We start from the raw sequence: 27,089 nt of genomic DNA on the forward strand, positions 1-27,089 counted from the left end.
ATGATTATAGTATATTGCACTGTTATTAAACTGAATTGAATCAACACTGAACTGACTTGAGCTGAATAATGACACTAAGCTGAATAATTGTTTTCTGTTGAATGGCTTTATGGTTGAGTTGGTTTCATAATTTTGCAACATTAACATTTACTTTCATGTTTATTACTACGAAGCTGCTTTGAAACTATCTGTATTGTAAGTATAAAATGCTATATATATACTGCTAAATATATATATATATTTACTGCAAAAATAGCAGTACGGTTGTGAAGAATTTCAAACACGCCCAAGGACATGGCAGCTGCTGCGAGACCTTGACACTAAAGTCAGCGAGACGGTCCGTGTCTGACCAGAATTAATATCCAAGGACGGTCAGAGACAGGGCGCATTTTTCAGAGGACGCGATCTGTCACTGATCCTGTTTTCCCAATGTTATTCATCCCTCGATATGAATGTGTGTGTGCTGGTCAGGGCTGGAAAGGGTACTGAAGGCTTCTGTAAAGGTCAGAGTTCAGGAATAAAGCAAATGAGAGTGACAAACACAAAAGGTCAGCTGATCCATCATCGACACGCCCCCTTCATAGCCACCCCATAAGACACGCCCCTTCCACAAATATAATTAAAGAAACGGTTCCAGGTTCACAAGTCAAGCTCTAGAGAGCATGTGAGACACACTGTTCATCAGCACAGAAAATCATTTCAAATTCTCATTCTTTTAAAGGCAACAGTACAAATACACAATTTCAAAAGTACATTATAATTACTCTGCTATAAAATACAAAAATACATTACTATGTTACATTATATAGTACAAAGTCATTATACGTGTTCACATGAGACTAATGTGATAGAATCACCTACTGCCAGTGTAAACTTCCAAATTCTGTAAAACCTTGTAAAAACAAAAAAGCAACTGTTTACAAAGACAAAAGTCAGTAACATACGATACAACTTGAAGCAGGGTTATACTTAACTAAAACCATAAAAATATTTTTGAAATAAAGTAAATGTTAACTGAAATAAAATAGATATTTTATTTAAAAAAAACTAACATTTTATTTCAGCTAGTTGGTAAGGCTACATTTCTCATTTTCATTTAGTTTACAGTATCTTGATGTACTACAGTTTAATACATTTAATAAACAATAAATACATTTCATTAAAAAATAGTTTTAAGTCAAGCGTATTTATATGGCACATTTCATACAACATGGTAAATTCAAAGAGATTTACATAAAAAGGATATAATCCTAAAATAATCACAACAGAAGCATAAGAAATAAAAAGTACAATGGTTAAAAAAATGTAATGTATTAAAACAATGAAAAATAAAACTGAAATAAAAACATTTATACAAAATTAAAATTACTAAACGACAAAAACAACAAAATTACAAAAACTTTAACTACATTTAAAATGAAAACAAAAAATATAAAAACAAAACTAATTCAATATATTAATTAAAAAAAAACTACAATAGAATCTCAATACTAAAATCATCCACCAAAATAAAAGTTCCACCACAAAGTATGATCTAGACAACATTACTGATTAAAAACACAATTTTTGTACAGATTTAATGAGTGCTTTATGAACAACATGAGCATAAAATTGTTGGAATCCCCAAATGCTCATTTAAACACAAGCTATTCACTGTAGCTTACAAAGAGAACTGTTTAAAGACAGTCTTCAGTCACTGCACATAAAATATAACATTAAAGCATCATTAGATGTGGTTTCTGTTCATTACTTTGTGCTGAACGTCAATCAGAGCTCAGGTGTCGTTCCATGAACACAATGAGTCCCCTGACCCAGAAATAATGACGCACAAACACTCTGAAAAGACAACAGAATCAGAAGCTGCACTCCTCCCATGAGACTGTGAGGGTGGACGGATCCGATAACAGGCTTCGTCTGTGTTCACATTCTCTGCCTCCACACTGAAGTCAACATGAAATCAGAATTGCCTCTATTTCCATTCTTAATAAAACCAAGATCATGTTTTGCGAATGATTTATCAGTGCACATTATTCTGAAGATGCAAGCCATCATTATCTTTTATCAAAATGTAATAGTTTGCTTCATTTTCTTTAAGCTGACATCATCTAGACTGCACAATCTATTAGTTAATGTTAACTAGGGCTGCACGATTTTGGGAAAAAATCTAATTGCGATTTTTCTGGTTAAAATTGCTTTTTGCAATTTAAATGCAATTTTTAAAACAAATTAACAAAAACAAAATAACAATATAATAATTACATAAAAATGTGGTCTATTTATAGGACTGAATGCTAAACTCATGTGCTGTCTGTTTCATTCATACTGGCAGCAGGAGGGTGCCCTCACGCAGAAACTCCAAAAAATCCCTAACATGGACAAAGGTATTTAGCTATGGTGACTGACTATTGTGACTGAATTAAAAGCATCTAGAAACGTATGAACTGATTAAACATGAAGACAATAAACCTACGACAATATATGGTTTATCTGTGTTCTTCACACCATCGCGGGCATTTTCATATTAATAAAGTCAATTGATAATGCAATGCTAATCGACACAGCCTTTATTGCAGTAGGCTATAGAATATATTTTCGTTCTGTAATAATAAGCCACATCAGATCAGCAAATGAAGTTATTTTAAAACACTCGACTGACGTTTTGGAGTAAAATCGTGTTCTCAACAACAGGTTTATAAACGCTTCTCATTAAGTTTGAGAGGATGTGTGGAATGTGTTGCTTAATCAGATGCACATTATAAGCGACTCAAACTCACAGCGCTTGCAGAGATGAGCAGCATTTACTACTGGCGCTGTGCAGATATTTATTTCATTAAAAATCGCAGCCTTTGCGATTCAGTAAACACATCAAGCCAAATCGCGATTTCGGATGGATTTCGATTAATCGTTCAGCCCTAATGTTACCCAAAAGCCAAACAGCTATTCAGTCACTGTTTCATTCTGATGTTGTAGGTAATGCAGCCTTTTTAAAATCTTGTCACCAGTTAACAGTAATTTAATGCTGGTTAATACTTAAATTAACAGCAATACTAGCAAATAATGATGCATATGGAAAAAGAAGAATCACCACTTGGTTACGTGAAGATGCTATGGAGGATAAACGTTAGGGCTGGGTTTTGACACAAATTTCACGATTCTATTCGTTTCGATTCTCATTCACAAGCTTGCGATTCGATTCGATTCAATATCGGTTATTTTGGATATATATCAGGTACAGTACATGACAAACTAATGCTGTAAAATATACATGAGAGTCAGTTGGTACTACATTACTATAATATTGAAGGTTAAAATTGACTGATTTGTTAAAATTACACTTAATGAAGTTTTTAAAATAAAGTTACAATTACATAATAATATTTCTACTTCAATTAGTTTTTTTATATAAATAATGGTGGCTGTCATAAAAACTTGATGGATTTATTCAAACATAAATTAAACAGTAAATAACAGTAAAATTTATAATGAAGATGTTATGAATTGTTTACAAGACGTTATATTGATGTCTTTGCGCGACTGAAACACTGAGAGATCACATGAGACAGGATACAGATTGAAAAGTTGTACTCTTTCTTTTAACTTACCTTCGGATGTTTAGTCATGTATATTTTGTGCTGAAACTGGTATTAATGTGGAGGAGATGATTAGTTTACGTGCGCCTCGCGCTGCCGCGTCTGTTGAGCTGCGATCTGTCACTCCACATTAAACAGCGACAAACAGCATTTATTGTTTGAATACTGCAATACAATGGACAGAATTTGAAATCTGAGACTTTGTTTCATATTAAAAGTACCAAAGCACAATGCTTATTGCGATATGCTGGATGGGAAGTGCCCTTCAAAGTTCAGTCCATTAACCAAAAACAGGCTAGACTAATCGATTCTTGGAATTTAAGAATCGATATCGTTCCGTAAAAATGAGAATCGATTAATATTGAAATATCGATATTTTTTACCCAGCCCTAATAAACGTGGCCTTCTCCACGTCCTGGACAAAAAAAAAAAAAAGACTCAGAAGTGTCAAGAAGAATGTGACAGAACTAGTTATTTGGATCCGTTTGGTATAGAAGCTTGTTTCCGCCATGGGATAAAAAATAATAATAATAACCAAGGTAACTGCGACTTTTTTTCTTACAATTCTGACTTTTTTCTCAGATTTTGAGTACATCTGTTTACATCTCGTAATTCTGTTTTTGTTTTGTTTCCACCATGGAATAATTTTTTTTTTAAAAAGGTAACTGCAACTTTTTATCTTGCAATTGCAAGTTTATATCTCACAATTCTGACTTTTTTCTTGCAATTCAGATTTTTTTCCGCCATGGAATAAAAAATAAAGGTTTCAAATTACCTCACAATTTTAAGTTTATATCTCTTAAGTTTATATTCTGACTTTCTTTTCCTATATAAACAGAACTGTGAACTATAAACTCCCAATTATGAGTTTACATCTCACAATTCTTTCTTTTCTTTTTTCTGCCATGGAATTAAGAATAAAAAAAGTTAAACTTTTTATCTCACAATTCTGAGTTTTTTCCCCTCACATTACAATTTTAAGTTTATATCTTGCAATTCCGAATAGTCTCGCAATTCTTTATATCTCAGAATTGCAAAAAAAAGTCAGAACTGTGAGATAAAAAGTCGAAATTACCTCTTTTTATTTTTCACCCAGTGGTGGAAACAAGCTTCCATTGATTACAGTACACACTAGGCCTGGGCGATAAAACGGTATCAATATTTATCGACGGTACACCTTCTTCGATATCGATAGAAAAAATGTTCGATATAGCGCACGATATAGGCACATACTATGAGTGACGCAGACAGCACACACAAACACGAACGCATGCTGAAATGAGTGCTGTGCCTGCCTGTGATGAGGAGATTGTGAATAAAGAATGAATATTAGTCGAATTTAAATTAAACATTTGCATTTGAATGTTAGGTGTGCAGGGAGCGTCATGCGGTGAGTGATGTAAGTGACGTTGTTGCAGTTTAATGTTTTGTTAGTCTAGCCCACGAGACGCGCCGCGAAATTATATTTGATTTTGATGAGTTAATTTAGACGTAATTTAGCACGTATTTATAGAGTTACTTCCTTGCATTGACAATTTAAATGCGCTGCATTATTTTGCTCATTGTTATAAAATGTCAATAATTATCGATACCGAATGATATGAATCATTATATTGTTGATAAATTTTTTAGCTATATCGCCCAGCCCTAGTACACACTACACAACTTTACTGATAAACCAATTATCACCTGAAATGTTCACATTACAGATGTCACTTCAGTAAATAACTGAACTCTGTGTGTACAGAATGAGATAAAAAACACTGAAGATAAGTGACAACCACATCTGGCCAGGAACACACACTAATAAGCTCAGTGCCGTTTCATTTCACTCATGCTGTTCAAAGCATTTAAACCCATCAAACGTGATGTTTTCAACCAAACAAAAACATCACGTCAGACATTTCAGCCGCCTGGATGAAATAAAGAGAGAGACAGGGCCAGAGAGCAGTCGTTAATATTCATACTGCTGCATTCTGATGTGACACGTAAATAAATAAATAATGCTGCCAGTCCTTTGATCTTTTCTGAAAAGTATTAGCCTGTGTGAATTTTACAATAATGAGATGAGCTCACAGTGTATAATGAGTGCGTGTGGGTGCACTAGGGCATCAGCAACTATCCTGTGATATGATATCATACGCATAGCAGCACATATGCATCAATGCATCATAATGTAATAATTGGATCATGACTGAAACTGCACCAAAAATGTAAGCGAGACTCGGAGCAACCACAATATTTTGCATAAAGAAAATGAAGTCTAATTTAGGATGCATGGTTATTATTAGGGCTGCACGATAAATCGCATGCGATATTTAATGCGCATCTTGTCAGAAAGCCGGTTCTGTAATCAGCGGTAAATCTCCATCACCTGTGGGCTTTCACATTGAGCAGCATTAACTACACAGAGCCGTTGTTCACTGACGAGCTGCGCAAAAAATCGTGCGAATATGATGTGTGTGTGTGTGTGTGTGAGCGGCTGTGGAAGCCACTGAGCTTTGATTGACACGACTCGCTGCCAGACTGAACACACTCACAGCAGCACAGTGCTCTGAGTGACAGCACAGCAGAACAAGAGGGTGAAAATAACACACACACACACACACACACACACACACACACCTGAATGAAAGCAGGGAGCTGTGAAGCATCGCTCCACTTTTCTCGCTACTATCATGTTAGAGAACTGGGTCAATGCAGTTCCTCACTGCAGCAGAAGAGCTTGACAAAAAAACAACACCACCACACAGACACAAACGTAACAATAAACCAGCCTCCATTCAGATATGTAGCATCCACTTTCACTATCCAATCAACTCCTGATGCATAACATTAAGCCCCGCCTTACAGATCCTGTTTCACTCGAAATGAGAATGTGCTCCATGTTGACTAAGTAAACCATAGTACATTGAAGAAAATATTCCAAAAGGCAGACAATTAGACAAATAAACAATAAAAAGCTAATCTACGCCTATAAAAAGAGATGTAATCAATAAGCCATTTCAACTTTTTTCCATAACCTTAACTAATCAAAGTAATTAAAATTTAACCAATTTCAACTTAATTTTTTAAGCTGTACGAGATTCAACAACCCTCTACGCACACCTTGGCAATATAATCGCCATTGGCTAGTACATTGTACATTTTGTTTACTCGCCAGACTGATATACTATTTTACACACACACACACACACACACACACACACACACACACACACACACACACACACACACACACACACACACGTTTACTTAGCTATCTAAATGGGGACATTACATAGATTTCTATTGTTTTTATATACAGATAGTTACACTTTTTAACCTAAACCCACCCCTACCCCTAAACCCTACCCCTCACAGAAAACGTTCTGCATTTTTACAATTTCAAAAGTAAAAAAAACTGTTTACTTTATTTTTATACAACTAGAGTTTACAGTACATCAAATACAGTTGCACTGTGCATCCATTGAGTACATGACATGATCCATTGAGTGCATCCAAATAGTACAGATCGCTTGACGGAGAGCGAAACTCTCAAGCGCTCAGTCAGCGTGTTTATCGAGTGAAAATAAAATCTAAGAATTTATTAGCCAATGGCTAATGTTAGACATTATTTAGTCGCCCAGAGTAAGACTTAGTCGCATATGCAAGAGATTTACTCGCAATGTAGAGGGTTGTTCAATGAGACCAGATTTAAAAAATAATAATAATAAAAAATAGTTGAAAGGACAGCCAATTTGATTATACTTAAATATTCAAGGCAGCAACTGAACTTAAGTTGAACAAGTGGAAATTTAAATGTACACACAACCATCATAGAACAGGTGGTACATTAGAAAGATACATGCTGAATCATCATATGTTGACTGTACATTAAAAACTGATAACAAAACTAATAAGAAACAAAAAACTTAAAAAAATAAAATAATGTGGTGTGTTGCACAGCAACTTCTTTTATTGTTTTTCACCATAAAAGTATGGTAATTCATAGTTTTTACTTGCAAAAATTGCATAAAATTGACAGTATTTTACAGTGAAATTGCATATAGTGTAATGTTAATCCATTTATGCTTTTTCAGCTTACGTTCTGATATTTTTTAATTAATTAATTAACAGGTTTTTACTGTAGAATTGTAACTGTTTTTCAGTAAAAAAATTTTAACTATCTTTTTCCCCCAAATGTCATTCACCTCTCAGATGCAAACACACAAAATCAGCTAAATGTTAATTCATAGTTTTTATTTTTACAAAATTAAAACATCTCACATTAAAAGAGACGCAGGTTTAAAGGCCGAACCAATTTAGGTTTAGCTAAAAACCAGGACGCAAGCCTCAAATATCAGTGTAACGGATCTCCTGTCATGTAACGTCCCACAGCACAGACCAAAAATAGCAAGAAACCGCCTATAATAATGTGAGCCGAAACTCAATATGACCTTAAACACGACTCATTACAAACCACTGTCCTGTTCAGATGTGAAATGACATTGTCCTGAACTAAACTCAGCCTGTTCCATGAGAAAATGACTCGTCTAGGGTGAAATGAAGATAATGGAGAAGGAAAGGACTATTTGCTGGTTTTACAGTGGTTATTTGTTCTCTGGCCCTAAACTGAGCTGTTGAGATCATTCAAGGGCTCTTTGAAAGAAAATCTCTTTCTTGTCATGTCAGACTGAAGGAGAATCTACTCCATTTTGGGAAAACTGAAATCAATCTTCTCCAAGAGCTCCAGATGAAAAGCACAGTATGGAGAGGAGAACGGAGAATCCCGATCGATATATGAAAGTGGTCGAATCTCCTTCAAAACCCCCTCACACAACACACGGCTCCCAGAGGTGTATTACAGCTCAGTGCTATTAATCAGATAACATGATTGCTCATGTTCTCAAAGAGCTCCATCCATTCTGATATTATTGATCTTTTACGACAGCAAAAGACACAAAAGAAGAATTACAAGTTATAACAGGCTTTTATCATTGCAAACAGGATTTTGTGCTTTTTAAAAAAATAGATATTTGTGTACTATGTGATTGAATAACATTGAACCGGCTAAGAAAATGAGCAGGTAATATTTCAAAACTAAAGAAAGAAATAAAGTATATTTTATAATTAATAAATGAAGCCTATTTTTAGGACATTACATTAATGCAATATATGCTTATAGCTTTAGTTTTAGTTAACGATAATAACCCTGATCACAACCACATGCTCATTAACATTACCACCCATATTTACATATACCTTTAAGACTTATGTATTGGCATTGACAAACTTATTTGGATTTGCATGTGCAAGTAATAGCATATACATTGGTATTTATCAACTTAAATACTGATGCTTATGCAATTATTAGCACATGCAAATGCAAAAGAAAGTCAATGCTAACACACACACACACACACACACACACACACACACACATATATATATGATTTTGGCTCACATTTAACAAAAACCCACCAATTCACTATCTCAACAAATTAGAATATGGTGACATGCCAATCAGCTAATCAACTCAAAACGATTAATTTGAGTAAAAATGTGTTTTCTTTACCAAGAAAATGCAAGATCAAAACCACTATTTTCGGTTTCAAATTTTCACATAGCATATTTAGGTTATAATAACATAAAAATTCAAATCCAGATTTTGATTTTCAAAGATTTATTATAAAATGTTATTATCTTTTTCCCAAAATGCAATAAATCCATGACACCTTTTTTTCTTCAAAATGCAATAAATCCATTGAATCAATATAAGTTATTTTTCATACTGAAACTGTTGAAAATACACAACAAAGTAAGTTGATCCACATATGACAGCCTCTGAACTTGGTCAATACTAATCTTATTCATAGCAAATTCCAAAATGACATTTCCCTTACAAAAGGAACATTTCCCCAAAAGTGCATTCATCTTTGCCATGTTACATTCATTTAGTTGACTAGTGCTATACGCTGTATTAACAAAAACATTAATGGCATTAATAAAAACACTTACACTGACAAGCTATGCAAAATCGCGTTCATAATCGAATGTGACTCATCTGCGATTATGAACGCAATATAGCAGTTATTTATGGCTCTGTGTATTAAATGCCACTCCATCTGAAAGCACGTGATGGAGATTTACTATTCACAGAAACGGTTTTACTGACGAGATGCGCATGACAATCACATGCGATTTATTGTGCAGCCCTAAGTTTTTTGTTGATCACAAAGTACAAAGCACTCACAAAGTACAAAGTAGATGAGGAAAACTAGGATGCCGGGTGTATTCAAAGCGCCGCCATTAGTGTCTAGAGTGCGTGGAATGGTGCGCTGTGATTAATTGAGCGGATAGATCACATTCTGCAGAAGAGGGAGACTGGCGTTTGTCGCGGTTTGGAAAAAAAGGGAGAAAACATGACAGAATAACTCGGCGGATATCGCATTTTGCGTAAAATTAAAAATTTACTTTTCAATACCGACCTGATACAATACTGATTTTGGCGGAAACTAAATAAAAAAAAAAAAGGCGTTTATCGCGTTTTGGAACCAAACTCTTCATATATACATATTTGTCTTTTAAGTGTGATACTCAAGGTCACAGTGGTGGAGGCTGTAGTGTGAGACAGTACTGTAGATGTCAAATCTATTCTCAGTCAGAGATTTACTGTGCTAAAGTGTCACCTTGGCCACCCAGTGCAGACGGTGGGCATTTGGCAATCTGACAGGTGCCGTGTCTGTCGATGTGTGAGAGTGTGTGTGTGTGTTTCATGCCTGGTTTAACATAAGAAAATGCCCTACAAATCTGCACAGCCCTCTTCTACAGACAAATACTCAACAGAATACAACTGGCAGTGTTTGATATTGCGCACAAAAATGACAAGAGCTGCTGACAATCACCAGTTCCAATCTGATGTGTTATGTCCCAGTGAGTGCTGGGCTGGTTTTTCTTCTGCTTTGTTTTGTTTGCAGGTATGGTGGATAGTGGGGGGGTGTTTTTCCACCTGAGGCTCATTATTGGGGTTATAAGAACTGCAGCGCTGATGAGTGCCTGGTGGGGGTGGGGGTGGGGGCTGGCTATGATGTGACTGTGCTTGCACAGCTGTTATTTTATTGTTTTTTGTTTATGTTTATTTTGTTCGCATCCATTTCAGACCTTGAGCTTACAGTCCCCTGTCATGCCCGCCTTCACTACGGACTTCCATTAATACTGACTACAGATTGTTTGAATACCTTTGTTAATTATGATGTTTCGTTGAATAAATTACTTCCTTCACTACTAGGCCGTCCGTGTTGGCTCTCTTTCGTGTTGCAATTGTGAGCCAGTTTGGGGGCTCGTCCGGGATTTGAACCTGGGACCACTCGCAATCTTATCGGATGGTCTCTTATATCAATACTGATTCAGCTCATGGCAGACGGGACACACAGCTAAAAATAACATCATTAACATCAGCCTTTTAAAGGGGTCATATGATGCGATTTCAATTTTTCCTTTCTCTTTGAAGTGTTACAAGCTCTTGGTGCATAAACAAGATCTGTAAAGTTGCAAAGACTAAAGTCTCAAATCCAAAGAGATATTCTTTATAAAAGTTAAGTCAACCACGCCTACCTAAAACGCCTCGTTCTAACGCGCCTCCACATGTCTACGTCACGATGTGGGAAGATCTGCATAATGCTGCCCAAATGTTCACGCAAAGAAAGAAGGCGTAACTTTTATTCTCGCTGTAGTATTGTTGCTGACGCCATGTCTAGAGCTGATCCGTGCTGGTCGCTGAGGGAATACATCAACTTCGCGCTGTGGATCGCCGGATCGGCTTTCACCGTGGACGAAGCGGAGTCCAGCCCGGGGTTGTCACATGTGGTTGCCGTAAGCCCGCCAACCGCTCCTTCGTCAAATCCGCCGGCAGCGCCGTTCTCAAGCCCACCGGCCTCCGCTCACTCTAGCCCACCATGTGTTTCGTTGTGAAAGCGAAACTACTTTGTTTGGTCTTCCAAAAGAGCGTTTCAGAAAGGCAGTGCATAGAGGAGAAACAATAATGTACAGTATGCGGAAAATAATGTGTTTTTTTTTACTTTAAACCGCATAAACACATTTCATTACACCAAATACACAAAATAATGTTCTTTTTAGCAACATCATATGACCCCTTTAGGCAAAGCGAGTTTTGTGAAGAAATGTGAGAGGAATAAAACAGGATGTGAGGGATGGAGCGACAAAAGGAGAAATAGCAAACACAGCATGTAATGAAGTGAAAGATTTAAAAGAGAAGACAGCAAACACGGAGAGGGGGTTTTCTTCAGAGACCGCCCGTCTGTGCGGGAGGAAGACTAATAGTCAGAAGACAAAACAAAACACAGTGAGAGAGAGAAAACATATGTGATGTGTTCTGTTCACGTGTGTCCTGAGGCGTAACATTAAATGTTCTTAGTCTCATAACAACATATCAACCCTCTTAAAACACTTCAAAGCTTTTAACTCACCAGCAGACCCCATTTCACTACAACAACTGAACTTATTCATAATGTCAGAAACATTCAAGGCTGCAAAAGACCCACATTTTAATCTGTTAACATGACCATAGTCAATTATTTGTTTTTAGTTATTTTTTTTTTTTTTGCGTATGCATTACAGCAATTGATTCAGAAGGTTTACATTTATGCATTTAGCAAAGCGAATTGCATTACATTCAAAATATATGCAAGTTCTATCAGTTCTTGCAGTTCTTGGGAAAAACTAAATACCTGAATTCAGGAAGGGTTTAAATCAAGACTGATCCGCCAGTTCCTACTACCAACAAAAACACAGTGATTTGAGTGTGAAAAGGAAGTGAATCTTCATTCCTAGATATTAAATACTAGAAATAAGAATACAGTATTTCAAAGAGTCTGTATTTCATGCCCACAATGATTAAATGTTTGATTGAAATGTTATTATGATATACTGGGCATTCAAGTGAATTTGCTCGGAATTTCAGTGCCGATTAAATACAGCCTGGTCTAAATCACATAGTTTTCTTTATTGTCTTTATATATACAGTATAAACATTTCTGTGCCTATATTTGATCATTTCCTGGTACTACTCCTCTCTGTTTGATTCTCTTTGTTCTCCTTATTCATTCCAAATAACACATGCATGCTTACAATGACAGATTTGTCATATTCAACATCACGCCAACATTCACAACTCATCATTACTCCTGCTAATGCTTATAAGAATATACACACAAACTCAAAATACCCCAAACCTGCTTCTCCTCTGCCCCTTCAAGCACTGACATGGAGAATACAATCTGTAATTCAACATTTGAAAGAATATCATTACTATCTAACCTCTGACTGAGGATACAAACCTCCAATCTGCTGACATGAGGAGAAAAGAGAAAAGCTTTACATTAAAAAGAATAGTTCACTCAACAATAACAGCTAATTTACTAACCTTTCTGTCATTCAAAACCATATGATCTTCAGTACAATACAAAAGGAGATGTGAAGCAGAATGCATGACAAAGCAGACAGTAACCAGGCCATCAAGCTCTATATAAAAAAAAAAACACTATAAAAGTTGCTCATGCAACCGTTTATAGGATCAGGTATGTAGACCCAATATCTAAAAGGGCATTAAGATATCTTTAATACTTCTTGAGTTACAGACATGCAAACTTTGGAGAAAAAAACTTGAAAAGTGCTCTTTCTACATTTTTCAATGGTCATCACTGGCACATAATGCAACAAAGATGGCTAAAGTCAACAGATTTTACTAACAGACCTACCAATTTTTGTGTAAAAATAACATTATGATGCTGCCATCTTTCTGAAGTTACTTTTAACCCCTTGTAATTTGGTTCTGAATCTCAGGAGAAAATTGCCATTTTGACCCCCCTCTACAAAATAGTGAATTACTCAGTAAATATTGATCCATGGCATTTAATATTTTGGTTTTCATCACTATACATGTCTATCTTTATTCAGAAAAAAATATTAGCAAAATCAAAAATTTGAGCCGGGGAATTTTCTGAAATTTGGTTGATTTGACAGGGAATGACCCTATATTCCAAGTCTTCTCATGCAGCAGTGTTGTGCAAGGAACGGGGACAAATGCATGCTTTTATTTGCTGAAAATCATGCTATCTTTTGTTTAAAATTGGATGCTTTTAAAACATGCGCAACAACATATTTATTTACATGTATTTAAAAACATAACAGAATCACAATTTGTCTTTTTTGAGGCTTGAAATCACATTGCAACAAAGCAACATGGACATGCTTAACAAATGGCTAAACATCTAATGTAAAGGATGAGTAAATGAAGACAGAATTTTCTATTCAACTCACTGCAAATGTGTATAAAACACAATTTCACCTCACTGTGGTCTTTACTGCAGCAGCAAACAACAACCATCAAGAATACAGTAGTGTTCGGAAAGAAGTAAACTAACATTTGAAGGAAACTCCTACAGAGAAAACACCCCCAAATTAGTAGGTACGCATGAGAATAACAGAACGTAGCATCAAAAAACTGGTGTCGATCCATACTGGACTGAGACAGGATGATAATTTGGACGTCCTCTGAAAGGCCTTTTAAATATCAGACAGTGTCTGAACGGTGTCTGCCCCCCGCAGGGCTGGAGAGCATGTCACGAATCGGTCAGGACGATATAAGGGCACCACACCACATCCCTGCCACCAATTCAATCATGCATGAGCCAAAATCCATCTTTCTATTCATCCATCATCCCAGCTTCCCATGGGAGCACCTCTAACAGAGATCACCCTCCTCCCTCTCAGGGTCCCGATCTTCCTCTCAACCATTATTTCTATTTTTGGCCCTGGAGCTCCAGCCTTTAGAATTCATAGCCCTTTAAAGGAATAGTTCACCCAAAAGTCATTTACTCTCCCCTCTTATTGTCAGAATTTTTGAAAAATGATCACACAATGACATTGCAAATTGATCACATATGTCAAGCTTCAAAAGGCACAAAAAAGGATGACAAAAGTAGTGCGTGTTTCTAAGAAACAAATCCATCGTTTTAACTTTAAATCATCACTTCTGGCTAATCCATAATAACGCTTCCTCCAGTGAAAAAGTCAGTCAGTCTCCTGTTGTCTCTCACAGCAAAATCCACCCACATATTGATTTAGAGCAGTTTTAGACTGTTTTGGCTTGTAAACGGTGCTTGATCTGTGCAGATTTCTCTCCTGATTCAGACAAGACGACATTATTATTCAACAGTTTGAAGTTAAAAATGACTTGATGGATTTGTTTCTTACAAACACAGCTTTTCGCTTCTCAAGATGTTAACTGATGGACTGCAGTGGTGTGGATTACAGGTTGTTTTTATCAGCTGTTTGGACTCTCATTCTGGCGGCACCCATTCACTGCAGAGGAACCATTGCTGAGACAGTGATGTGATGCTACATTTCTCCAAATCTGGATGGCTTGAGGGCGAGTACATTTTCAGGAAATTGTCATTTCTGGATGAACTATTCCTTTAACTACAAAGATGCAAAGAGCTCAAATCAAATAAATCTTGACCTCAATGCATCTTGAGGCAATTTGCTGGACATGAAACAGTCAGACTCTTCAGAGTTTTGGAGCAGAAACCTCATGCACTAACATGCACAGTCATGCATCCAAACGTACAGCTTAGAGACCTTATTCTCAACCTAAAACGATGCAAAAAAATTCAACACACACTTGTACAACTGCAATGCACCAATGTGAGGACTGTAAGCATGTTCACAACAATCAGTACGACTTCAGCTGAATAACAATGATTATTTGTGTGTAAAAAAAAAAAAAAAAGTAGCCTACCAAGCTACTCAATTTAAAGTAGTTAAACAACAGTCAAGTTACCCTTTAGAATAAGTAGCAATATGAGAGCAATATCTTAAAATAGATAGATAGGTAACACTTTAATGCTTTAAAATATAATGCATTATAAATGAAGTTTTAATGCATTAATTATGCCTTGTAATGCACTTTATAATGCATGTATGATCTCATAAATAATTGTAACCAGTTATAATAATAATAATAATCATCTTTATTTTCTATAGCACTTTTAAATGTTACCTTTAAAATCTCAAAGCGCTTTACAAAAACAAATAAAACAACAAAATGCACCATATAAAAATTATACAATAAGCAAGAGAAGAGATGCATTCAAAACAATTAAAAAATAAAATAATTTAAAACAAATAAGTAAAAGCTATCCTAAAAAATTGTTTTAAGGTGAGATTTAAAAATGGTACATTGTTATACATTATAATACATATCTATTCATTGCTACGCCATTAGAAAATAGAATGTATTAAAACACCTTCAAATATTGTTATGCATTTTAACTTTGGTTACAATTATTTATGAAAAGCTATAACGCATTATAACTTACTTTATGAATACCTATATAACGCATTATAAAGGCTTTAAGTAAAGTGCTACCATATAGATTTGAGATACCAGCACTCATCGTTTTTTTTAACAGATTTGGTGCATGAATCATCCTAATGAACAAATGCAATAAGATTAATCATTTAATTATTCAGCTCACTGAATAAATACCATGTGACAAAACAAAAGTCAGTGATTTCATGTTTTGTCATGCTATGCTACTACTTGTGGCACATTACTGTAAAAACAACATAATAGCTACTTTCATTCTATTCAAAAAGTGCAGTTAAGCACTACTAGTTTTACTAGTTGCTGAGAAAAGAGCACATGAGTCCAGGTCAAGGTCACTTAAGCCACGCCTTCAGAATGATCACTGAGGTCAGTAACAGAAACAAGACAATCTGCAGTGCTGCTATTGATTTTCAATGAGGCTGTGTTAAGTGAATCCTGCGCTGTCCCACATTGAGTCTGCAGCAGCAGCAGCAGTAGTGAATATGGGTTGAGGTCACTCACTGCATCTGAATTTAGCTGCTGTCAAATGCATTACAGACAAGCTGCAAGAATCAAACTGACAGTTCAGTAAACACCTACTATTCTGCATGTGTTTGGGATCCACACGATTGATTTCTGGATGGTGTTCTGATTCGATTAGACCTTGAACTCTGACACTGAACAGCAACTGAATACAAGAACAACTGGGTGAAATACTACAGGGATTTTCACACTAGGCTTAACCATGGGTTAACCCTGAATGATGGAAAGTTTTAACCCTGGGTCAAGCCACATTTTACATCTTGATAGTGGGTTCGCACTGCTTTTAGCCCTTGGAAAAAGCATGAAACAATGCAGCACTATACAAAGAGTTCCAGAACAGTCAACCAATCATTACTTGCATAAATGCTCTCCTCATTGAATATTCATGAGCTTAGTAAACTTAGTAAACTTTCATATACTTTAGTTTCAGCTTTCAGTTAAAAATTCATGCAAACCATTAAAAAGACTCACGTAGACACTATCTAAGATCTAAATAGCGACATTTCCTCTTAAACACATATATTGCATAATCAATGCACATTATACAATTACAATATTACATATTAACTTCATAAATGTGCAACATAAAGAACGTCAGCTCAGGATTTAAAGATGCACAGATGTGAAATCTTAAACCTAAATACCCAAGATTAATTACTAATCAAGGATAAAAGTATTAATAGTGTGAAATATGGAACAAGGTAAAGCAATATCACATTAATCAAGGGTTAAAATTACTAAATGGCCTAAAAAAAAGAACAGTGTGAAATATGGAGCAAGGTAATGCAATATCACATTAATCAAAGGTTAAAAATGACTAAATGGCCTAAAAAAGAATAGATATATCAAATGGATCCAACTAGTAATAGAAAGACTATAAGAGGCCCTCAAAATCTGCACACATAAACCATATTTTCGACCAGCAAAACGCACCTTTCTGAAGCCTCCCGCCTCACATCCGTTAAGCCCTTCATAGAGAGAATGATGCCGTTTGCACAGAACAGCGGATGGCACCGTCACGCTGCCGTTTCCATTAGTCGTGGTGGAGGATCCCAGGTTCATCCCGCTCAGTGTGTCTGACGCTAGCGCTCTCTCCTCTGGCTTCGCTCTGTCGGGATGCCCGGGTCCAGCCGGAGACTCGGGTTCACCGCTACTCAACTCCGGCGTCGGGGAACCGTGCTGAGGTGGTTCAGAGGGGTCTGGCCTAGTACATAAGTCGTGCATTATTCCGTTTACGAGTGCAATGACAGGTTTCAAGGATGTTTCGTGAAGGGTATGTTCGCAACTTAGTAAATGGAGGAAAACAATTAATTAATGCAAGTGAAAATGCAAAAAAGCAGCACAGCTGTTGCAAATTCTTAAAGAGACATTACCAACTCAAGAACCTCAAATCAAAAGGATCACTCTCAAACTAACTCCCCCATTATATAAGATGCAGAAATGTCAATGTTTTGTAAAAAAAAAAAAAAAAAAAAATTGCATTTCCAGTACAAAATGAAATCCTAGATCGAGAGATGAAGCTCTGATGATATTTAGTCCCAGTGTGTTGCCGTCATCCATATATTGCTTGACCTCCTCCTGCTGTTGATACAAAAGACTCAAAGTCAGAAAAAGAGACAACTGGTTTGTATAAAGACCAGTTTGAAGCCAACGCAATAGGTGACGTCTATTTTCTAACAGGTCTCTTAATTTCCTCTCTCTCCACAGACTGGATTTGCACTCGGCTCATTGCACCGTCCTCTTATCCTTATCTCCTCCGCTCTGACGTGCCAGTTCATGAAGGAGCGATCCTGGTTTTCAGTGATGCTTCAGCGGTCACGCTGGATCTCGGTGCTCTGCCTAAATGTGTGTTTGGTAAGATAACAACATTAAGATGAAGAGGAGGAGAGCGTGTGTTTGAGCGAGCGAGGGAGAGAAAGAGAGAGAGAGAGCGACACGGGGGGTGGGGGGTCCTCCAATCACACTCAAGCAGGCTCTGGGAGGGAGCCAATCCTGGTGGCGGAGCAGGATGGTTTCCATGGAGATGACGCTGGAATGATGTCGCTCTATTGATCGTCAAAGAGGCAGCACTGCTCGACGGAAAGGACCAAAGGAGGGCCACACGCGCGTTCTCCAATATTAACATTGAGAGACAATGGTAGCGATGACGTACGGTGTCTGGAATGTGGAATTAAACAGGAGAGTGTGGAAATATAGAAATACACAAGCGCAGTGCATTATTACTAGGGATTCTGTCACTGAAATCAGCATTGACCCTGTTTACTCTATTAATGCATGCTGCTGGTCTTATTGTGAACTATTTATCAAGTGCAAGTCTTTAAAATCTTAAATTAAACAATTTGTTCTGCCTCAGAAAAGACTGATGTCAGTATTAGTTAATGTTAACCAATGAACAATCAGCTATTCAGTCACTGGTAGATAAAAAGGTACCTAAATAAAAAAAAGAATAAAAATATAATTGAACTAAAACTAAAATTTAAATAAAATTAAATTAAACCTAATAGTAATATTTAAAAAAAATGACATTACTAAACTAAAAATTAAAACATAAAAATAAAGGCAAATGTAAAATATTAATAAAAACTATAATAGTATATAAATAATACATGCACCAATAGAGATGCACCATACAGGGTTATTATAGATAAAGGGATAGTTCACCCAAAAATTAAAATTACCACATCATTTATTCGCCCTCAAGCCATCCTAGTTGTATATGATTTTATTCTTTCAGACGAATACAATCGGAGTTATATTAAAAAATATCCTGGCTCTTCCAAGCTTTATAATGGCTGGTTTTCCAAGCTATAATGGGTGATATTCAATAGTACAAAAGAAGTCCAATAAAGCGCATCCATCCATCATAAAAAGTGCTCCACACGGCTCCGGGGAGTTGAATAAAGGCCTCCTGAAGCGAATCGATGCATTTTTGCAAGAAAAATATCCATATTTAAAACTTTATAAACCGTAATCTCTAGCTTCCACTAACTGTCTGAAGTGCATTCATTCTGGCGGATGACGTAGGCATAGCATAAGCTCCGGTGAGAATATGTGACCCTGGACCACAAAACCAGTCATAAAGGTCCATTTTTTAAAATTGAGATTTATACATCATCTGAAAGCTGAATAAATAATCTTTCCATTTATGCATTGTTAGGATAGGACAATATTTGGCCAAGGTACAACTATTTGAAAATCTGGAATCTGAGGGTGCAAAAAAAATCAAAATATTGAGAAAATCGCCTTTAAAGTTGTCCAAATGAAGTCCTTAGCAACGCATATTATTAATGATAATACATTTTTGATATATTTACGGTAGGAAATGTACAAAATATCTTCATGGAACATGATCTTTACATAATATCCTAATGATTTTTGGCATAAAAGAAAAATCAATAATTTTGACCCATACAATGTATTGTTTTTGCTACAATTATGACTGTGCGACTTATGACTGGTTTTGTGCTCCAGGGTCACATATGCTAGTCTAGCGAGAGAAAGTTTTGTTTACAGGAGCAAAGGAAGCAAAGATTCCTTACTTTAGAATAGGAAAACCAGTCTCCTCTTGGCTTATATCGAAATCCTCCGACATTTTTCTTTACAAATCCTCGATTTGTACTTCTAATTCGTGACTGGTGTATTGTTTTGCTCTCTCCTCTGCACTTCTGCATTCGTCACTTCTCACCGGAGCTTACGTTACGTCCTACGTCATCGCCGGAACGCCACTTTCTCGTGAATGCGCATACGACAGTTATTTTTCTTACAAAAATGCGTCGATTCACTTCAGGAGGCCTTTATTCACCCCCCACCAGAGCTGTGTGGAGCACTTTTTTATGATGGATGGATACACTTTATTGGATTGTTTTTTTTTTCTGGACTATTGAATATCAACCCCCATTCACTGCCATTATAAAGCTTGGACATAAAACATGTTTTATATAGGCCTAACTCTGATTGTATTCATCTGAGAGAAGAAAGTCATATACACCTAGGATGGCTTGAGGGCGAGTAAATTATGGGGTAATTTTCATTTTCTTTAACAAAAAAAACTAAAACTGAAACTACAATTAAATCCACTAAAAAAAATGTTTGTTACTTGAAATAAAACAAACAATAACTGAAAAAAATATATATAAAAATGTTTTATTTCAGCTAGTTGCCAAGGCAACATTTCTCATTTTAAGTTTTACTTGAAATACTAAAACAACTAAAACTGAAATACAAACTATATAGACATATATAAATTTATAAAACTACTGAAAGTGACAAAAACACAAAACAAAATAACTAAAACTTATTAGGCTATATTTAACTAAAATTAAAATTAAAACAGACAATCTAAAAATAAAACCCGATTCAAAATATTGATAAAAACTATAATTATAATTACTGAAGTAATGTAATTTGATGACAGACAGACAAATACATACAGAAGCAAATAAAGAGCAGTGAAAACCCCAGCGGTTTTAAATCTAATTATCCTGCAATGCTATCCACCTCCGTGGAGTTCACCTGGCTCACTCTCATATGGAAAAACGCTGCGCTAATTGCCTCTCCACTGAGCAAACACACAGACAGATAGAGTGTAACCCTCGTGGGGAGGAGAACCCAACTCAGGCCGATGAAAACCCCCTGTGCGTGTGTGTATGAGGTAAAACACTCGCTTCATTAACATCTCATTAGACGTCAGGTCTTCACACAAAGAGACACAATTTCACAGGGTGGTTGCGGTGCTCATGGCTGCCTCGTCAATTACTATGCTCGGATGGTACGTTTCCTGCAATGAAGAAATACTGAGGGAATTCACTAGACATCACACAACTGACTGCAATTTCTTTTAAGTTTTTGAAACGGTTTTCCCAATTGGAAGTTCAGACACAGAACAGCATTGAAGGATGGACTTGTCCTAATTTAGATCTTCAATGCAAAAGTATGGGCAGCAGGAGATTTTGCTTTTCTTTCTAATATATAAATGAGATTTATCATCAGTGTCTTGGCTTAAGCAGAGAGGAAAATGAGATCAGCAGTGACTCTTTGCCAAACAGCCTAAACAAGCTGACTCATGTACCACACGGAGAGATAAAACTATATGGACATATAGTATATCCAACTTTTTACACATACATACCTTATACTCTCATAAAGCAATACGATATAGTAAATCTCAACTGCTTGATTGCTTGCATCATCACAAAATGTAACTATATTATATCATCGCCAGCTTTTTATATAAGGTTAAATATAAGTTTGTCAAACTTTATCCACATAATTACAGTATACGCACATAAAGTGACATACAATATAACAAATCTCAACTGGTTATGACAAACTATATTATTGCCCAGCTGTAATCTGAATCTGATAAATGCGACTATAAGTCATGAAGACATTAAGATTTTATAAACATTAACATCATGATCTTCTGTAAAGCTGCTTTGAAACAATGTGTATTGTGAAAAGAAGTATACAAATAAAATAATGGCTTTTGATTTTGACAAATTTAACTCACAGAATCCTTTGGAGAGACCTATGAATACAGAGATGTGCTGAGAAGAGAGAGGAAAAGGGAAAATATAGTACTGCACTTGAAATAAAATAAAATATAGAATTGTAATTAGATTATACCAGTGTTACTTTCGTATGAATGAGATAACCCAATGTTGCACTTGGGTTCAGAAGCAGAAGAAGTTCAGAAGCAGGTCTTCCAGACACACAGCGGGTTTATTTTCTCCAGCATGAAAAAGCTCGAGACATCCATGGGCTCTTTGTCATGTAGTGAACGTGCGTCTGCCGCTGTCACACTGCTGTTTGAGTTGATCTCAAGCTAATATCAATAATTCAGAGCTGCTCTGTGTAACCTCGCACCAGTTTTTGGGAGGGAAAAGAAGGGAGTGACCCAGTTATGCCACAAACAGACCCCAGTGACTCTATTAGCTCAAAATAAAACATAAGCAACACCCTACCTCAAAACAACAATCTGTCACTACATTTCAGTGACAATTAAAATGTATGTGGTTGTGGTTGGTGAATATTTAATCAAATGTATTATTGTGTCAAAGAGATCTGTGAAGGACAAAGGAAGAGGAAAAACATATCTGAATCTAATACACACTACAGAAATTAATACTTTTATTCAGCAAGGATGCATGACGTTGATAAAAAAATGACAGTTAAGATATTTATAATGTTACAAAAGATTTATATTTTGGATAAATGCTGTTCTTTTGAACTTTCTGTTCATCAAAGAATCCTGAAAAATAAAATGTATCACAGTTTCCACAAAAACATTCATCAGCACAACTGTTTTCATCATTGATAATAATCAGAAATGTTTCTTGAGCAGCAAATTATTTTTGAAGGGTCATGTGACACTGAAGACTGGAGTAATGATGCTGAAAATTCAGCTTTGCATCACAGGAATAAATTATATTTTACAATATATTCACATAGAAAACAGTTATTTCAAACTGTAATAATATTTCACAATTTTACTGTATTTAAATCACATTAATGCAGCCTTAGTGAGCAGAAGAGACTTCTTTCAAAAATATTTTAAAAATCTTAGCATACTTTTGAACAGTAGTAGTGTATATTTCTTAAAATAAACACACACACACACACACTCACCATGTGTCAGTTTCTTCTTATATCCCACCAGCTGCAGTGCATACCTATAATACCATAGTATATTCAAGGCTATTTACAGTCTTTCTTAAACAGATCAGATTAACATAATGCTGTCAGTTCATGTCATATGATATTAATCACGCTGCTTTGTTTCAAAACAAATGTGTGTACATTTGAAATATGCTAAATGCATGAACACAATGCTAAACTGACAAATCACACATTAATTATTTCTTTTGATCTGGTCATTCACATAAAGATTCATAGCATCAAAACACATAGGTTATTTATTTATTTTAGTTCTTTTTTTTAAACTACTTTTAAAAGAAGCAGAATACAGTATGCACGCTTATACACAGTTGCATATTGAAAATATTGCAGTTATGCACAATTAAATATGTGCATACACATTTTCTGGAAATATTAAATACGCAAATGAGCTACATTCTCCACAATGCAATGCACTAAGCCTGACCTTGCATTTTCATGAACCAGATGTGATATTAGGTCTTTTGGCAATATTTGTATTATTTTTTTTGCTACAAAAATGGATAAAATGCTAAATTAAATGCTGAATTAAACATGCAACGTAGTGAGGTCAAGTGACAACATGAAGCATACTACTCTTTCAATGTTTATCACTGCTTATTGTATGCTGTTTCACATGCTATTTCTCTCAAGAGTAGGCAGTATACAATTAGAGACATTAATGACCAAAAACGATCTAATTAACCATCAACTGTCTCCTGTAATGTGATTCACTTGTGTGGCTGCATCCTTCAGTTTCTCTGACAGACATGCCATTAACAGTTTCAAATTAAATAACTATAAACTATGGAAGCATATAGGTAGCGAAATTCAATTTAAAATGCAATATGCAAAATGGCAATGCAATATGCAAAATGGCAATGTATTTCTGTATTTAAATTGACATTTTCCATTACCCATACGTGCAAAGTTTGTTGCAAAAGGGAAATTAAAATTAAATTATATAATTTACATTTGCCATTTCCAACAGTAGTCTTAATATGTAAATTGCATGCAAATTTGAACGCTTTATAAGTTGCGAAATGAAAATGAAAATGTATAACACAAATTGATTTGATATGTGTAACATGTTCAAGCAGAAATGGTAGCAAAATGATCATTTAAATGCTATTTGTCCTAAATGCATTTAGACTAACAGTTAGAACACTTAGGATTGCATTTTCATCATGACGCCGTGGGATATGTGTAGCAAAATTAAATTTGAAAATGCATTCCGAGCTGACCACGCCCACCCTCCATCAATCATTGCTTCAAGGCAGGGATTGGCGGAAGCGTGTTACGTTTGGATCGTTTGAAACATGGCGGCTGGAGATCTGATAAGATCGTTGAATTCACTGGCAGATGAAGTGGAGCGTGAACAGAGAAATATATGAAGCGTATTCCATGCTAAAATCAAACGTTCTCACAAGAATCTCACAATTCTAAGTTCATATATCTTAAATCTGAGTTTATATCTCGCAAATCTGAGTTTTGAACTTGCAATTCTGAAAAAAAGACAGAAATGTGAGATATAAATTCTAAAAAAAAGTCTGAATTGTGAGATAAAGTCACAATTACTTTTTTTATTATCTTTTATCCTGTGATGGAAACAAACTTCCATAAGTAAAGGTTCTCAACTTTATTTATGATCCCACCTAATTATTTCTCTAAATTACCACAACTTCAATTTTTTTAACATATATTTAAAGCAAAAACATCTTTTTCTTCATCAGAACTACTTTGAACTACAATGCTACAGAAGCATTGTTAGTTAACTAATACTAAAACTATTGACTATTAACTATGAATTGTTTTCGTTCATTGAAATAAAGCTAAAGTAGAATGCAGTATAAATGTTAGATGAAAAATCTATATAAATGAAAATTAAAAACATTGCCTTGTTTCGACTAACTAAAATAAAATAAGCACTAAAATTACTAAAACTGAAATAAAAATAAATGAAAGCTAATTAGAAGCTAGATTAGAATACATAAAACTAATAAAATTGACAAAAGCAACAACATTACTAAAACTTCAACTGAAAATTCAAAATATTAATAAATACGACATAAATTAAACTAAAATACAGAAATGGCAACTCTTTGCCCTCAAACTGTTTTTTTAATACATTAATTATACTTTTGTTTATTAGTCCTAATTTCTCATTAAACACAGACTGGCTAATAAATGTCTTTCTGATTCGTATGACTGTGCAGTTGCAATCAGATGCTGATATCAAGTCTCTAGACCTAAAACGTGCACATAATCATCATTATATAAGATGAAAATGAACGCATTGTGCTTAATCACTGTTATGCAGCCTGTGAGTGACACAATCAAGCCAACTGAGAATTCGATTCAGAAACAATTGGTGCTTTGCTTTCATTGAACCAAGATCCCATAATCCAGAGCTTAAACATCATAAGAGCCCTTGCAAAACTGTTCAGTGCATAAACATAACGCCAATGTCCAAAAGTTCAACTTTTAGCCACTATCCGTCTCTCTCCGAGTACATTAATTCTAAGGGCCGAACAACACAGTTTAGTCTGCGGTTTCACAGTGGCAGTAGATGGTTATTCTCTGTACCTCTGAATTATTCATAGCACCAGCAGACCACACTCACTCACATGGTTTGCATTACACAATAAAACTAGATTTTTACATATTCTGAAGACTCTGATGTGGTGGTGTGGATTATTGTGATGTTTTTATCAGCTGTTTGGACTCTCATTCTGACGGCACCCATTCACTGCAGAGGATCCATTGCTGAGACACTGATGCAATGCTACATTTCTCCAAATCTGATGATGAAACAAACTCATCTACATTTTGGATGGCCTGTGGGTGAACACTTTCAGCAAATTTTCATTTTTAGGTGAACTATCCCTTTAAAGACCAAAGGGAATGTTAAAGAATCTGTTAACTAAAAAGTAACAGGTTTGCAGCAATGCAGTGAAGTTGACGTGACTGTTTAGGAAATGTTTCCTGACTGATTGCATTCACAGTCACAATCGATCACATCTAAAGAAGGCCGAAGACTCAGCAGCTCTGCAGAAATGTGCTAAGTGATTCTTTTTAAGAGGTGCTTTTCTATACTGATCTAATGTCAGATTCTCCAAACTGCACCAATAAAAGCTGATTAAGCTTCAGAATAAAATTTTGTTTGCAGGACGTGTGAGCTGAGGAAAATTTGTGGAAGGACAACCATACAAGCTCTGATAAACCAACACAAATGCACACAAACAATTCCACAGTGGTACAAAAATGCTAAATTTACACTACAATTCAAATGTTTGGGGTCAGTAAGATTTTTATTCAGCAAGGTCGCATTAAATTGATGAAAAGTGATAAAGAAATTTATAATGTTACAAAAGATTTCTATCAAAGAATTTTCAACAATTCAAATGTTTCTTCAAATCAGTATATTAGAATGATTTCTGAAGGATCATGTGACACTGAAGACTGGAGTAATGATGCTGAAAATTCAGATTTGATCACAGAAATAAATTACATTTTACAATATATTCACATAGAAAACACTTATTTGAAATTGTAATAATATTTCACAATATTACTGTTTTACTGTATTTTTAATCAAATAAATGCAGCCTTGACTTTTTTCAACTTACTGACCTCAAACTTTTAAATGGTAGTGCATACATAAAACCAAACCAAAAAATACTGGGCGTATTTCGTTTTCAGGAGTTGCCATATTCGGATATACAGTGGGTACGGAAAGTATTCAGACCCCCTTCAATTTTTCACTCTTTGTTATATTGCAGCCATTTGCGAAAATCATTTAAGTTAATTTTTTTTCCTCATTAATGTACACACAGCACCCCATATTGACAGAAAAACACAGAATTGTTGACATTTTTGCAGATTTATTAAAAAAGAAAAACTGAAATATCACATGGTCCTAAGTATTCAGA

At 35.4% G+C, this 27,089-nt stretch overlaps 1 protein-coding gene across 2 annotated transcripts in view; it reads right to left on the reverse strand.

Moving 5' to 3' along the window:
• tspoap1 (TSPO associated protein 1) overlaps positions 1-27,089 on the reverse strand; it is a 141,323-nt gene that overhangs the window by 111,420 nt on the left and 2,814 nt on the right. Inside the window, exon 1 of one of the 2 annotated variants that reach the window (XM_016441335.1) lies at positions 17,437-17,806. The exons of the other annotated variant lie outside the window; for it this stretch is intronic. Within the exon in view, the coding sequence (XP_016296821.1) occupies positions 17,437-17,727 (291 nt within the window). The 5' untranslated portion in view covers positions 17,728-17,806. Of the gene's footprint in view, positions 1-17,436; positions 17,807-27,089 lie in introns of those variants that run through there. 2 annotated transcript variants of the gene reach the window in all.

Source organism: Sinocyclocheilus anshuiensis, unplaced genomic scaffold (genome assembly GCF_001515605.1).
Source record: "Sinocyclocheilus anshuiensis isolate Anshui unplaced genomic scaffold, SAMN03320099.WGS_v1.1 scaffold163, whole genome shotgun sequence".
NCBI classification, from domain to species: Eukaryota; Metazoa; Chordata; class Actinopteri; order Cypriniformes; family Cyprinidae; genus Sinocyclocheilus; species Sinocyclocheilus anshuiensis.